We start from the raw sequence: 14,117 nt of genomic DNA on the forward strand, positions 1-14,117 counted from the left end.
ATCGGCGATTTTAGGTGGTGGTGCGGAGGGGTGAAAGAGTTGCGCATTGAGCTGTGTGGAACGCCACGCCTTCATTGCCCACAGTTGAGACGGTCAGGTCCGGGACAGGCCTGGAACATGGAACAAGACACTCAGGAGATAGCCGGATTGTGGGGTGTGCAGACTGCAGACGACGGCATAGGAGCACAGGGGACTCTAGAGAACGGTGCAGGTCGGCTGGCTAGTGGCCCGGGAGAGTGGCAAGGGGCTGCGGCCACCCAGTGTTTCTGCTGGCAGCCGAGGAGTCCAGTATACCGCTCAGAATGGCCGGCAATAAAGGAAATAAGAAGGGCGATCGTACCCTACCGGATATGCTGAGCAGGGGCACTGCGAGGCAGGATCGGGGACAGCATTCCCCAGGACAATCGAGCAGCTCCCAGGGGGCGAGTGGAGGAGAGCCGCCAGTCACCAGGTCCTTTCTTGAATCACTCTTCAGCTCCATACGAGAGGACTTTCAGACATTGAAGCAAGAGGTAGCGGGGGAGGTTCGAGAAGTGCGGAGGGAGGTCGATGGCCTGGGTGAGAGGGTGACATCCGTAGAGGAGGCCGGACACGCCCGAGATGAAGAAATCACGCAACTCCAGCAAGAGTTAATACGGCTTCGGGACCAACAAATCGATCTTCAATCGCACGCAGAGGACCTTGAGAACCGGTCCCGGAGGAACAACATTCGGGTCTTGTGTGTGCCTCTCGGAGAAGAAGGGGAGGATGCTGCGGGCTACCTACGAGACCTGTTCAAGGAGATATTGGGTGAGCCAACCGACTTTCTTGTCAGAATAGACAGGGCGCATAGAGTGGGCCTGCGGCGCAGATCCTCCCCCCCCCCCCCCCCCCCCCCCCCGACCTCTTGGCTTACTTGCCGGATTACCCCTTAAAGGAGAGGATCCTCCGCGAGGCCCGAACCAAGCCCTCTCTGGAGTTTAGGGGTCATCGCGTGGCCCTCTTCTAAGATCTTTCTGTGGTCACGCTGCAGAAACGCAAGTCCTTTAAAATAGCAACTGACTTCCTACGGGAGCATGACACTCAGTATTCGTGGGGCCACCCGTTTCGCCTTATCTTCCGATGGAATGGTACATTGCATCAGCTGCGCTCCCTTCAGGACACCTGCGGGGTGCTGGGCATCACTGCAACTGACGAGGACACGCCCACCCCACGCCGTAGACGTGTCACCAGAGATGCCTGGCAGTCGGTCCCTGGCCGCCGGCGCTCAGCCTCTTCGGCAAGACCGGACTCGCCTACTATCCGGGCGGAAATGGATAGCGCAGTGAGAGGAGTGGCCAGAAATACGGCAACCGGTGAGGTTACGCTGACTGCCTAAGAAGAGCTCCGGGGGGAGATCGACATCACTTTCTTGGAATTGCAGGTTTGGGGGCCCGGGGAGGGGGGGGGGGAGCGGGTGGCTGCGTAGTGGCTGGACGTCCACTTTTGTGACTTTCCACAGACTTGTCCGTTATGGACCGGAATTTGACAATGGTTCCTTTGGAACAGTTTGAGGGACGGAGGGGTGGGGTGGGGGTTGTGGGGGGGTCTAGTTGGGGTGTGGGAGTTTCAGGGTGGGATCCGGGAGTTGGGTGACGGAGAAGGGGTCGTCCAGTGCACCATGCAGGTACTTGTTGCTTTAGCAGCCTTTATTCACCTTGTTTTGGCCAGATGGGGACACGGGGCCCTTGCGGAGAGAAGGGAAAAGGTTGCACAATGTGCTGCGCAGCTCATGGACACACTGGAGTCTGCCACACATGGCAGGTTGCCTAGCGGGGGAAGTTACGTGACCACATACTGTTTCCTCTTTCCCTTTTTGCTTCTGACACCGGGGTGGGTGCACACACCTTCCGCGGCCTCCGCACAGAGTGGCCACGCTTTCACACACACCATCCATTATGCCTCCTTACACTTTTAAGGTTATGACCCTGAATGTTCGGGGTTTGAATAATCCCGTCAAGAGGCGGGCAGTGCTTTCCCTTCTGGAGAATACTCACGCGGACATATGCCTCCTCCAGGAGACGCACCTGCTGCCGCAGGACACACATAGACTACGCTCACATAAGTTCCCAATCCAACTCTTCTCCTCTTGGTCCACCAAGACAGCAGGGGTGGCGATTCTGGTGGCCAGACACTTTAAGGGGGAACATCTCCATAAGTTCACTGAACAGAAGGGCAGATTGTTAGCACACAGGTTCAGGATGGGGGACTCACGTTCACGATCGGATCCCTCTATAGCCCCAATGATAGACAGGAATGTTTCCTGCAGTCAGCGGTGGAGGATATCACTGCCTCGCCAGACAGACCTATTATTCTCGGGGGAGATTTTAATATGGTTTTCGACTCTGCTGTGGACAGATCGGCGCAGCTCTCCCCGCAGGTCGGGGAATTCTCGGCCTGCTGTAAAGCACGGCTGGCGGAGGTAGACCTTCTGGACCTTTGGCGTCGTATGCACCCCACGGACAGGGATTACTCATATTATTCCCACGCGCATAAGACATATGCGAGGCTTGACCACCTTTTGGTTACGTCTCCGGTGCAGGCGATGGTCTCGAAGGCGGACATGGGGGTGTTATCTTTATCGGACCACGCCCCAGTTGAGGCCACGCTGTGTCTGCCCACCGCAATTCATCCTCCGAAGACATGGCGCCTCCAGGATACCATGCTACGTAGGAAAGTGGTGGTGGACCGTATTGAGGAGGTGCTCTGAGACTATCTGGCACACAATGATAACGCTGACACCACCCGGGCCACACAATGGGCGGCCCTGAAGGCAGTCCTCAGGGGAGAATTTTTAGCGATCTCTGCAGCCGAAAACAAGGAACGACCGGCCAAGAAGGAAGAACTTACTGATAGGGTTCGTGAGCTTGAATTGATACACCGCAGGACGGGGGCACCAAGGATCTGGCGACAGCTCAAGGAAGCGAGAAAGCTTCTGGCAGCCCTGGATATGGACCGGGTGGAGTACGCGGCACTTCGGCTGCACCACGCCTTCTATACAGGGGGAGACCGTTGTGGCAAGTTGTTGGCCAATAGGCTCCGAGTTGCACGTCAGAGTCAGCTCGTGAGGGAGATTTCTGACTCCGCAGGGACGGTGGAAACGGAGGATGCTCGTATCTCGGCCGTGTTCCGTGGCTTTTACGCGAACCTTTACACCAGTGACCCACCGGACGAGGCAGCCACAACCTCCTATTTGGATTCGGTCGCCTTGCCCTCCCTGGATCCTTTGCAGGCGGAACACCTGAATAGGGATATTAGAATAGAGGAGGTGGTGTCGGCCATTGCTAGACTTAAACATGGCAAAGCGCCGGGCCCGGATGGGTACTCCGCGCTCTTTTATAAAACGTTCTGCACATTGCTAGCCCCTGTCCTTACTCGCCTTTTTAACTCATTTGCGGAACCCGGGGCCATTCCGCCTGATCTCCTGCGAGCTTCCATTACGGTCATCCCTAAGCCAGGGAAGGACCCGAAATACTGTGGGTCCTACAGACCGATATCCCTTTTGAACGTAGACTTAAAACTCTACACAGGGATCTTGGCCAGTCGACTAGCGCCTCACCTACCCGGTCTCATCGACCCTGATCAGGCGGGCTTTGTCCCGGGGAGGCAGACGGTCGACAATACAAAACGGGTGGTCCACCTGCTAGTGAAAGCCTCCCGGATACCGGGGGAAAGAATGATGCTGGCAGTGGACGCGGAGAAGGCGTTCGACCGAGTGCATTGGCCCTTCCTGGAACGGGTCCTGGTGAAGGCGGGCATAGGGGAAAAGTTCCGCTCCATGATCCTCAACTGCTACAAGGAGCGGACAGCTGTGGTCCGCGTGAATGGATACACTTCTACTGCCTTTAACATCGAGAGGGGCACTAGGCAGGGATGCCCGCTCTCACCCTTGCTCTTTGCTTTATACATGGAGCCGTTTGCTCAACGGGTCCGAGACAACCCGGCTGTGGCAGGGATACGGATGGGTGGCTTCACGCACGCTATCAGCCTCTATGCTGACGATGTCATCTTCTCGTTAGCTACACCCCGGACAGCCTTACCGGCCTGCATAGAGGAGCTGGCCTCCTTCAGAGCGGTCTCGGGCTTTAAGATGAACATGGGGAAGTCGGTGGCCTTAGATATCTCCCTGGAGCCGGTCACTAGGACGTACCTGCAGAATAGATTCCCCATGCTCTGGTCGTCAGAGGCGGTACCCTACCTGGGGATTAAGATAGCCCCCACGTTACCCGCTATGGTTTCGGCTAACTACACGGCTATGGGGGCAAAGATTAGGGAGGAATTAGGTCGATGGAATCGCGGCATCCTCTCTAGGTTGGGTAGGATTGCAGCCATTAAAATGACGATCTTACCGCAGGTTCTTTACTTGTTCAGGGCTTTGCCGCTCCAGCCACCAGCCGGGTGGATCCCGCAACTGCAGTCAGAGGTGGCGCGTTTCATTTGGCAAGGGAAAAAGCCCAGGATGCGCAGGGCCCTCTCACTTCTGGCCCCTGAGGCGGGAGGCCTGGGAATCCCTGACTTTCGTAAATATTTTCAGGCAGCGCAGCTGCGGTATTTCGTAGAATGGTGCAGATGGGAGTCGGATAAACATTGGCTCTTCCAGGACCAGGCGGTGGCGGGCAGACCTCTGCAGGAGATACCATTCTTGCACTGGTCTCACCGACCTAAGAATCTGTACGCCTCTTTTATCACTAGGGTGCCTCTGAGGGTCTGGGATGCTACTTGCATCAAGTATGACCTCACCTCGTTCCCGTCGCCGCTCTCGCCGTTAGTGGACAACCCAGACTTTGCCCCGGGAATGGAAAAGGGGGCATTTACACATTGGAGGCAGGCGGGGTGTAGAGCTCTGTGTCATATGTATGGCCCTGAAGGGGTTGCCCCCTTTACACAGTTCCGTCAAGAGTTTTCCATCCCAGAGACCGAGCGACATCGCTATATGCAAGCCCGACACTGGGCTCTTCAACCACAGGTGAAAGAGACGGCGGATAGACATTTCTCACTGTACGAGAGATGGCTACTGTCACGTACATCAGATTCGAAACTGATCACGGATATCTATAGGTTTTTACAACAACCTTCAACACACTTCTACAACCCGGGGAGAGAATGCTGGGAGCGAGAGCTTGGGAGAACGTTAAGCCCCAGGGAGTGGGAACACATTTCCTATAGGGCGCGCCACTCGGCATATCACATGGGCCTCACTGACACACTGACCAAGGTTTCCACCTATTGGTACTACACACCTGAGCGGATCCACGAATTTGACCGTAGTAAGGAGGACACATGTTGGCGAGGGTGCGGGCACCGGGGTACACTTACGCACATTTTATGGGATTGCCCTCTCTTGGACACCTATTGGAAGGAGGTGCTGGACGAAATAGACTCTCATTTTGGTATTGAGCTCCCGCGCTTCCCTGCATATACCCTGCTGGGACTTCCGAATGGACTAATGTATCCCCTCAGATCCCGTAGAGGTAGGCAAATAGGCTCCGCGGTCCAGAACATCTTGGTACATTGGCGCACCGTCACAAAACCCACCATCACGGGCTGGCTCCATAGACTGTGGCATGTGCTGGGTATGGAAAAACTGTCCCTCATGGTGGCAGGGGACATAGCGCAATTTCATGAACTCTGGCAGCCATTTCATTCCTTACTGCTCACAGAGTTTAGGGACCTTACCTGTCCCAAATGCCTCCGCCTCATGCGGCTCACGAGCCCGGCAGCGCCTGACCAGTGAATTGGTACGAGACTCACTTTCCCCGTGAGTAGCGGCTTTAATGTACGCTTTGGATGGGGCTTGTGCACTGGACGACGGGTGGGGAGGGGGGGGGGTTGGGTTGGGGGAGTTGGAAGTTGGGGTTTGGGGGGTGTTTGTAATGGAAATGTCGTGTCATACTGGGACAATGCACTCTTTCTACTGCCGTGTTAGATTAACATATATGGACTGCGCCTAATAGCTCTTTGCCAAGGTCGGGGTTCTCTGGCCACAACAAGTTGCTCCATGATATTGTTTATTTGTCTTGGTGTGTCATGCTGAATAACATACTTTAAACCTAAAAAGAGTCCCAATCTAGAGATCTGCATACTGTTTATGCCAATTTCGATGGGCTCTGAATCTGGTGGCATGGACAGTCTGAATAACCGCTGATGTCACCGTGCATGACTGGTGCTTATGAGGGGTTCTGCTTGTTCCTTCTGGAGAGGAATGACTGTGCAGAGCTGCATGAGACCTGCTCTAAAATTTGCAAATCCAGTCTGATGATTGGGCACTATTCACAAGGTGAATAAAAACGGCAGTTCTGTAGAGTGTGCACCTGAATGATAGTTACCGACAGTAGCTTGTTCTTTAGTTTGATCCTCTTCTCATTGATTACTATTCAGCTGCACTACTAATCTTTCTGAATGTTCAGCTTCTTATGATCTAATGTACTGCCCTTTTGCTGTGTAATGCTCCCTTTAAAAATAAAATCATGTTAGAAAATAATTAAGACTAAAATGTTTCCAAATAAGGACACTGATTGACTTTGCTTCAAGGTCTTAGCAATTACAGCTTATTACAATGTTTGTGTATGAGAGGATGAAAAATAGTGTCAAGGAGTTCTGCAAAACAAAAGCACTTGCATACATTTATTTATGTGAATTTCTAAGCATTTAAGATTGCCCTGAACGAGTATCCTAATGTTCTCAAACTCTTTTCCTGGTCATAATCAAATGCCAAAAGACAGTAAAATGACCATGTTAAGGGAATGGACATGGCGCATGAAGGGAATCTACCTACACTTACAGCAAGGTGTTAAGGAATGGAAAATGTGTAACTTCAGCAACTGCTGTATACCCATTTTGCCTTCAAACATATCTGTCAGATGAATACTCGGAAACCAGAGATTCATTAGTCATAACTCTGCTCCTGCAGATCAAATCCAGTGACGAAAAGAATAATTTGAGTAGGTCCCATAGAGAAGAGTGGCAGGAAGCGAACCTGTCACTATCCAGTGACAGTCCAATTTTAGTTAACGCCATGTACGGCAGCAAAAAGGTTTAACTTTAAAGGGGAAACTACTTGCATTTCTGAGCCCAACTATTATGATGGGGTATCACACACAGTATTTGACAGTGTAATGGATGCAACCTTCAGAACTACAGTTGTAGACAAGTAACACTATCATTTCAATTCCTCAAGGAATTTAACTTTAAAGACAGCTAAAAATACAGTATCATGTAGGCTGTGGTAAAGAATGAGTACTCATGTATTAATTGAATTTATTTAAACATCATAATATGTTTAGTGTTACTAGTTATCCGGTATCAGGATAAGTTATCGCATTTAGGTATGTCTATAGTGTGTTATCGATTTTCTTGTTCGATTTTAGTAACATTTGGATTGAACATTACAGTCCTGGAAACTGCTTGCAAATGAAAGAGACTACCTCAGGTTTTATGAGACATGAACCATCTCGAGTGGTGTGGGAAATGATTATCTCTTCTATATAGGAGAGTAGACAATGCCAAGTAAAATACGGTGCGTCCTCGTTGTGGTGGTAAAGACAAATATGCCGCCTCATTCAGAAGAATGCTCTACCTCTTTGAATGGTGCTGTTAAATTGATACCCTAGTATTCACAGACCTTCATTGAGTGGTTGTAATGCAAAACCACACATTTGACCTTCCAGCACTAAACCATGCCCTGTTCAAATAAGAGAAACCTGCAAATCTTCAAATAAAAAAATTCTTTATTTTTTATGGGTCTAGATTTCTCATCTCACTCACACATCCTAATTTGCAAGTGAACTAAACCATGTAATTAATCACACTGCCTATTCTTTCATAGATTTAAATAGGTGCAGAATCCTGGAATCTTCCTTGGAATTATCCATTCCTGTAATACTATTCCTCCTACCTTAGTTTAACTCTAAAAATATGACATTGTCTTTAAAAGTGATGTTTATGGTTTCTGGTCCAGAGCTCATGGTTGTGAAACAAGTTTTTTTTTACTTTTTGAAGGGATTTGGTGATTTGATTGTTACTGAATTGTACATAAGTTACGACTATGGACTACATTGGTACGCTTTTTAAGTATTACTCATAGAATCAAAACAATACTGTAACTCAAACACTGTTTTACTTGTTTTTTTCCCTAGGATAATTGTCCAGCATGCAGCCAACTTCCCCAGAATATACAGTTTCCACCATCTGCAAAATTGCAGGACGTCTTGGATTATTTAACAACAAATAATTCATTGTGAGTTTTTAAGACTTGCGCTAGTCATTTCTGCTGTCAATGAATTGATCATAATTGCTTGCCCTTATATTCCATCATCACAACAAGCGCTGTTATGCCTTGTTAATTTTGTTTTTACTGTGTGAGTCACATCACGAATATTAAAATAAAGGTTTAACTGCTAAAAAACAGCAAACTCTGGGAAATAGAAAAACTGCAGGGACCTGGCACTCAAATACTCTTTGGAACAGTCTTAAGTGTTTACTATATCTAAGATAGTCGTGATTTGCCATCATTCCCATAGTAAGTTCAAAACTTGAGTTCCAGAAAAGATGTAGGCCTTGAATCCTGTACCTAGTCGATGAGAGTAGTAGGCTTCCTACGCTAGCAGTGCTTTCCAGGCTGCCATGATGTGTTCATTAAGTTGTCCCTTAGCTAGTATTGTAATGTTTCTTTCTTTCACTTTTTATTGATTCCCCTTGCAGTGGGAATACAATGTACAAAATATGCATCATTGATATGTGCTAAGATTATTTCATCATTATAGAGGTTACTAGTGCTCATGGAAGGTGTCCTAATAGAAATATTTGCGCACCAGTTGTTTTCAATTGGAGGTTGTTGCTCTTGGGTACCCACTTATTTCTGATGATATCTAGTGGTTAGCCTATGATGGTTATGTTTAGTTTAAGTAACTGTTTCATGTTTACACTTCAATTATTTTTTCTTACTTGTTTTATGCAATTTTCTCTTTCTGCATGTAGCCATGTTTATTTAGATCTGGTTTTTCTATTTATTCACATTCACTAGACAAATGAAGTCTCCAGCAATCACAGCAACCTTGGAAGGAAAGAACAAAACATTGTATTTACCTGTGAGTAATCTTTTTTTTTTTTTCAAAACAAAATATTGTGAGTGTATGATATATTTTGACCTCAGCTTAAACAAACTACTTCTGTCTACAGACTGTAGTTTCAATTGAAGAACGGACAAGACCAAATCTCTCCAAGACATTGAAAGGTAAAATTTAAGTGAAACAAACCCAAAGCTTTATGTCCGCAAGCAGAAAATGGAGCAGTTTATATTTTTAAAATACTCTATTTAGGTGTTTTCATTCTTTTTTTTTTTTTACATGTCTCGTGTCAGTTTCTGGTCTGTTGGAGGGGGTTATGTGTAAGACTTAATTGGGTGGGACATTGTCAAGTGTGACTATAAGGTTTGGAAGTATGTATATACTCTGTGGTGACTTAGACAGTCTCATCTGGGTTTTATTAAAACGTTTTTCTGATATGACCGATCTCTGCATACACGCTAAAAATTGTTGTACTCCAAACAACAACTGTCTTTAGCTAAAATTGGTACTTTACTGAAAGACTAGGACTACTCCTAAAAGAAATAGGGTGCTCTGCAGAAAGTGTACATACATTTTAAGGTATTGAGGCGAGTGGCTTAGAGAGGGCTAATGTGTTACTAATACGTTGTATTAAGCCACAACTCTCATGCCCTTGCATGTTTCTCCTACAACTCATTGAAAACTGGAACATTTCTGGAGATGTATATTTGTTATGCAGCATCATCTAGGACGTTCTTTTCTTTTAGTTTTTTTCCTTTGTGTTACATAGCTTTTAACTTATCTCTTTTATGAACCAATGCGCCTTTCAATCAATTTCAAAGTGTATAAAGTTTGAGATGTTCTCTTGGCTGACCTTCACAGGTCTGCATCTTAAGCATTTGGTACTTTATCAGCGCCTAATTTGTGTAGGGATAGCATGATTGCCTATTTGATGCCATCTGTCTTAGGAGCATCATATAGCTATAGCTTCTCAGGAAAATGTTCACTTTGTTCTTGGGTGCCATGTGCCAGCAACTGGGAAGAGAGATCTGCATCAAGGTAGGCAAATGCTATTGTTCAGTAAGAATGTAACAAGAAGGATACCCAACTTCAGTATTAGCCGACTTTCAGCTGAAATTGATATGTTGCTTTAGCCAGATAGTTTTCTGTTAACATAGTCAAAGCTCTATCGTTCACCAAACCTATAGCTGCAAAGTTGTGATCCTGTGTGTGCTGGACACCATAGACACTGAGCAGAAATAACTTGGCATTGGCTGATAAAGGTTATATCATGGTAAGCTCATAATCTCTGATGAAAGGGTCCTCTATTTATTGGTCATTTGAGATTTTGTTGTCAGTGTTTTTGATGCCATTCAGGACTGTTAACCGTTTTTAATACATTTGCAACGGCACAGTTCTGATGACTTTAGATGTATGTATTCTTTTTTCTCGGGATCATTTGATACCTCTTATGTAGTGCACACAAAACAATTCTTTTGGATTTACTTTTAATAGCCAATTCCTCCCCATGTAAATCTCCCCATGCAGAATGGATTTGGAAACTCTTTGCAATAGCCCCTGCCCACGTACAGTGGTACCATCAGTCACCTCTGGAACTCTATCCCTCCTGCAGACATGATGACATCCAGTGCGTATAGGTGCCTACCCTCTGTGCTGGCATCAATTCTTCTTTTTCTGTGCTGTTCGATAGGGATCTAGACTATGCCACTATTGATTGCTGTATTTAATGAAATTTGTTGTCCAAACCGTTTGGCAGTATGTAACACATAAAACAGGATTTAAACTATGTTGCAAACAAATGGCAGTTATAGCTCAGACATGTCTGACTTTGGTATCTCCACACCAAACATGATTTCAAGTCCTGTGACAAATGGTCCAAGATGCAGCTGGAAACCACCACAGTGCAGGAAGCGGTTGGCACCGACCAGAAGAATTGGGGGCTGTCCCTTCCCAATGCCTCTCCTGTTTGTGTTGAAGTCGAGGGACACATTGAAAAGGAACTACAAGAAAAATATATAAACCTTTTTCTATGTTCCAGTTCCAAGGGGAATTCACAGCCTACTTTCTAGAACCTGACTCTGGCTTTCAACTCTGACTCGAACCAAGTGAAAATCTGGATCTGATAAGCCTGGAGTTCCCTGGGGGGCCATCACCACCTGCAGCAAATTGCAGGTTTAATGCTGCAAAATTTCAAGCTAATCCTGGATCCATCTGGTAAGTCTGTAGGTCCGGTGGATGCCAGACCGCAGAACGGGTTTCCTCCAGTAGCCTCTTGGCACTGATTGACCCTGCATGAAGTCAGCCCAATTAGGTGCCGGATTGTACCCAGAGGTTTCCACCTAAAGCCTACATCGGCTGCCATTGGCTGCACCCACCGGCTGCCATTAGCAGCATCCATGGCTCCAGAAGCATTGAATCTTACTCCGATCTAGGATCCACACCCATTTTCAAGTTGGGCTACCCCTATGTCTTGTTACATAATCAATAAAACCCAACCTCCAGTTGAAGAATACTTTCTTAGCTTGGCATCAGTTCTAGCCAAATTTGGACAACATTTTTAGATTTGATTCTGGTACTCTCCAAAACCTTGAGCTTGTTCAACATGATGAGAAGAAAGATTGCTTGCTCCTACACCATTACACTGATGGCAGTTTATATTCTGGCCTTTGCAACACCAGTAGTTTGGATACATCACTGAAATACAAACTAAATTCGGCCTTGGGGCTTCCCACTGAGGAGAGTGCATCTTTCCCATAGTAGTTTGTAGGGATTCACAATTTTACACTACCCACTGTGGGAAAGAACAACTCTTCCTTGCAAGAGTACTTTCTATAGCTAATCCAGTTTCTAAATATTGTTCCCAATTTGAAAGAGGAACTGGGATAATTGATTTTGGTAGAGGAGGTCAAAAAGGCTATCCAATCATTACCGAACAATATAGTTCCTGGGCCATATGGGTTCTTGAGTTTGCTGATATTTTGTCGCCTTTCCTGACGAATGTTTTTAACTCATTTGCTTAAAAACAAATAGTCACACCAAGATTGATGGAGTTAATTCTTCACCTAATATTGACCCCCCCGCAAAGACCTGTAGTCCTGTAGCTCACAAAGAACAATTGCCCTTTTAAATAGCGATGCCAAGATGTCCATCAGGATCCTGGCAGTCACAATTAAAAACATATGGCCTAGATTCATTTCACAACACCAAGCTGAATTTATTAGGGACAGACAGATTGATGACAATACCAGATGAGCCCTTAAAGTAAATGATAAAGCAACTTAGAAGAACATTTAGTTACTCTCTCTCGCTAGATGCACAGAAGGTGTGTGATCAGGTTAATTGGGCATATCTTTAAGAAACTAGCATTAAAAATGCAATAGGTCTCGCCTTTGATTAAGTTAAAGCCATTTGCTTTGCTAATGGTATTGTATAGCAAAGCAAAGGTCTTTAACTTAATGAAAGGCGAGACCTATTTTTTAATGCTTGTTTAGTTATGCTTTGCATTAATGTGGTTGAAAGCTAATATATTTATTAGGCATATTATAGAACTGCATTGACACCTGTGGTGTCACTCATACATACAAAACCACCAACACACAGAGTCACTGACAGAGAAGACCGAGAGATACACAACACTAAAAGTGCTACCGGGGAAGACCTACGCCACTGATTCAGAATAGTGATCATACTCTCAACATGAGAAGCAGTAGGCTGACCCGAGTATGTGTTTGTATTGTACAAAACAGGCCTTTCAACAAGATCCAGCTGAAACAGTCGGCAGGCGGGACCTCGAACAAGGATAACAGTAAATAACATGTTAAAGGGAATCGATGCTGCAGCCTGCAGTGTTATCTTCTCAGGGTAAGGCATGAAGTGAATTTTCCACATGCCAAAGAAATCTCCCACTATTCGCACCCAAGTCCTGTACTATTCAAACATTAACGCCCAGGCTTATCTCAAAAATGCTCTTCATAGGCTACAGCAGAAAAGAGATTTCAGAGTAAGACATATGTGTGCCACTTCCCATACTGCAGTGTTGCAAAGGGCGCAGGGTTCAAGGGTTGCAGGGGAGGGTGGGGGGGTTGTTAAAATATCAGTTATCCTGACTTGAAGGGAACTGGTTGTTTTCTCCAGAAATAAATTTCAGCACACATGTGCAGCACTTTACAAATCATGACTAATGACAGCGTTTATACCTAGTCTAAAGACTAAATCAAGTATAGTTTATATGCAACCACCCTTCTGAATGATAGGTACTCTTGCTTATTTCTGAAGACCTACACCTCTCTATTTTTTTTTCTTTCTCCATCTTGAAAATATACTACGGCCAATACTTTGCAATGTGACCCCCCCCCCCCCCCCCCCCCCCCCCCCTCTGACAATGCACCCTCCAACCAACCCCCACCACCCAGATACCTACTTTCTACTGCTTTCTACTCCAACTGTAGCGTCACCCATGGTTAAAGTCCAGCCAAGACGCTCCATTTTGCAGTTCTCAAGGTTAATTGCAGCCCAAAAGAGAGATGCCAAGCACCCGCGATAACCGCACCAGCTCCTGAGCGCGGCACCTGCGCCGCCCATCTTTCCCTTTCGTGCTCTAGTGACAGAATATAAACATTTAAGAACAAGAACAATGCCGTGCGAGGGATTGATGCTGGTGGATGGATGGAGGGTGCGGGTGTTAGCGTGCGCTTGCTGCACAGTGACCGCAGTCTCCAGGAGCTGTGCTGTGACTAGCTGACTGCAGCCGGGCTGTCACAGCTTGTTAAGGAAAACTTCAACCGGGGTTGGAGAAGCACACTGTGGCTTGCTAAGGGACAGGGGAGGATGTTGACAGCTTTGAGACTTTTTGAGGGAGACAAAAAAAACATAAAATATATACTTTTTTCATGAAGTACGTTTTGCCAGAATTTGAAAATCGAAGTGGAAAATGACCGATGGTTTCTATTCGGGTCAGGCGATGGGGTGTTGGTTGTAGCACTTGTAACAGGTGAACTAGAATGTATGCGAAAGATGCTTTGGTACTCATAGCCT

At 46.6% G+C, this 14,117-nt stretch overlaps 1 protein-coding gene across 5 annotated transcripts in view; it reads left to right on the forward strand.

The window, feature by feature from the left end:
* The window catches only part of UBA3 (ubiquitin like modifier activating enzyme 3), a 220,298-nt gene that overhangs the window by 151,059 nt on the left and 55,122 nt on the right, over positions 1–14,117 (forward strand). For all 5 annotated transcript variants that reach the window (XM_086939034.1, XM_086939033.1, XM_086939036.1 and 2 more), the window contains exons 15-17: positions 8,154–8,254; positions 9,041–9,104; positions 9,196–9,250. In XM_086939034.1, coding sequence (XP_086795160.1) covers positions 8,154–8,254; positions 9,041–9,104; positions 9,196–9,250 — 220 coding nt within the window. The remainder of the gene's footprint in view (positions 1–8,153; positions 8,255–9,040; positions 9,105–9,195; positions 9,251–14,117) is intronic.

Source organism: Lissotriton vulgaris, chromosome 9 (assembly GCF_964263255.1).
Source record: "Lissotriton vulgaris chromosome 9, aLisVul1.2, whole genome shotgun sequence".
Taxonomy (NCBI): Eukaryota; Metazoa; Chordata; class Amphibia; order Caudata; family Salamandridae; genus Lissotriton; species Lissotriton vulgaris.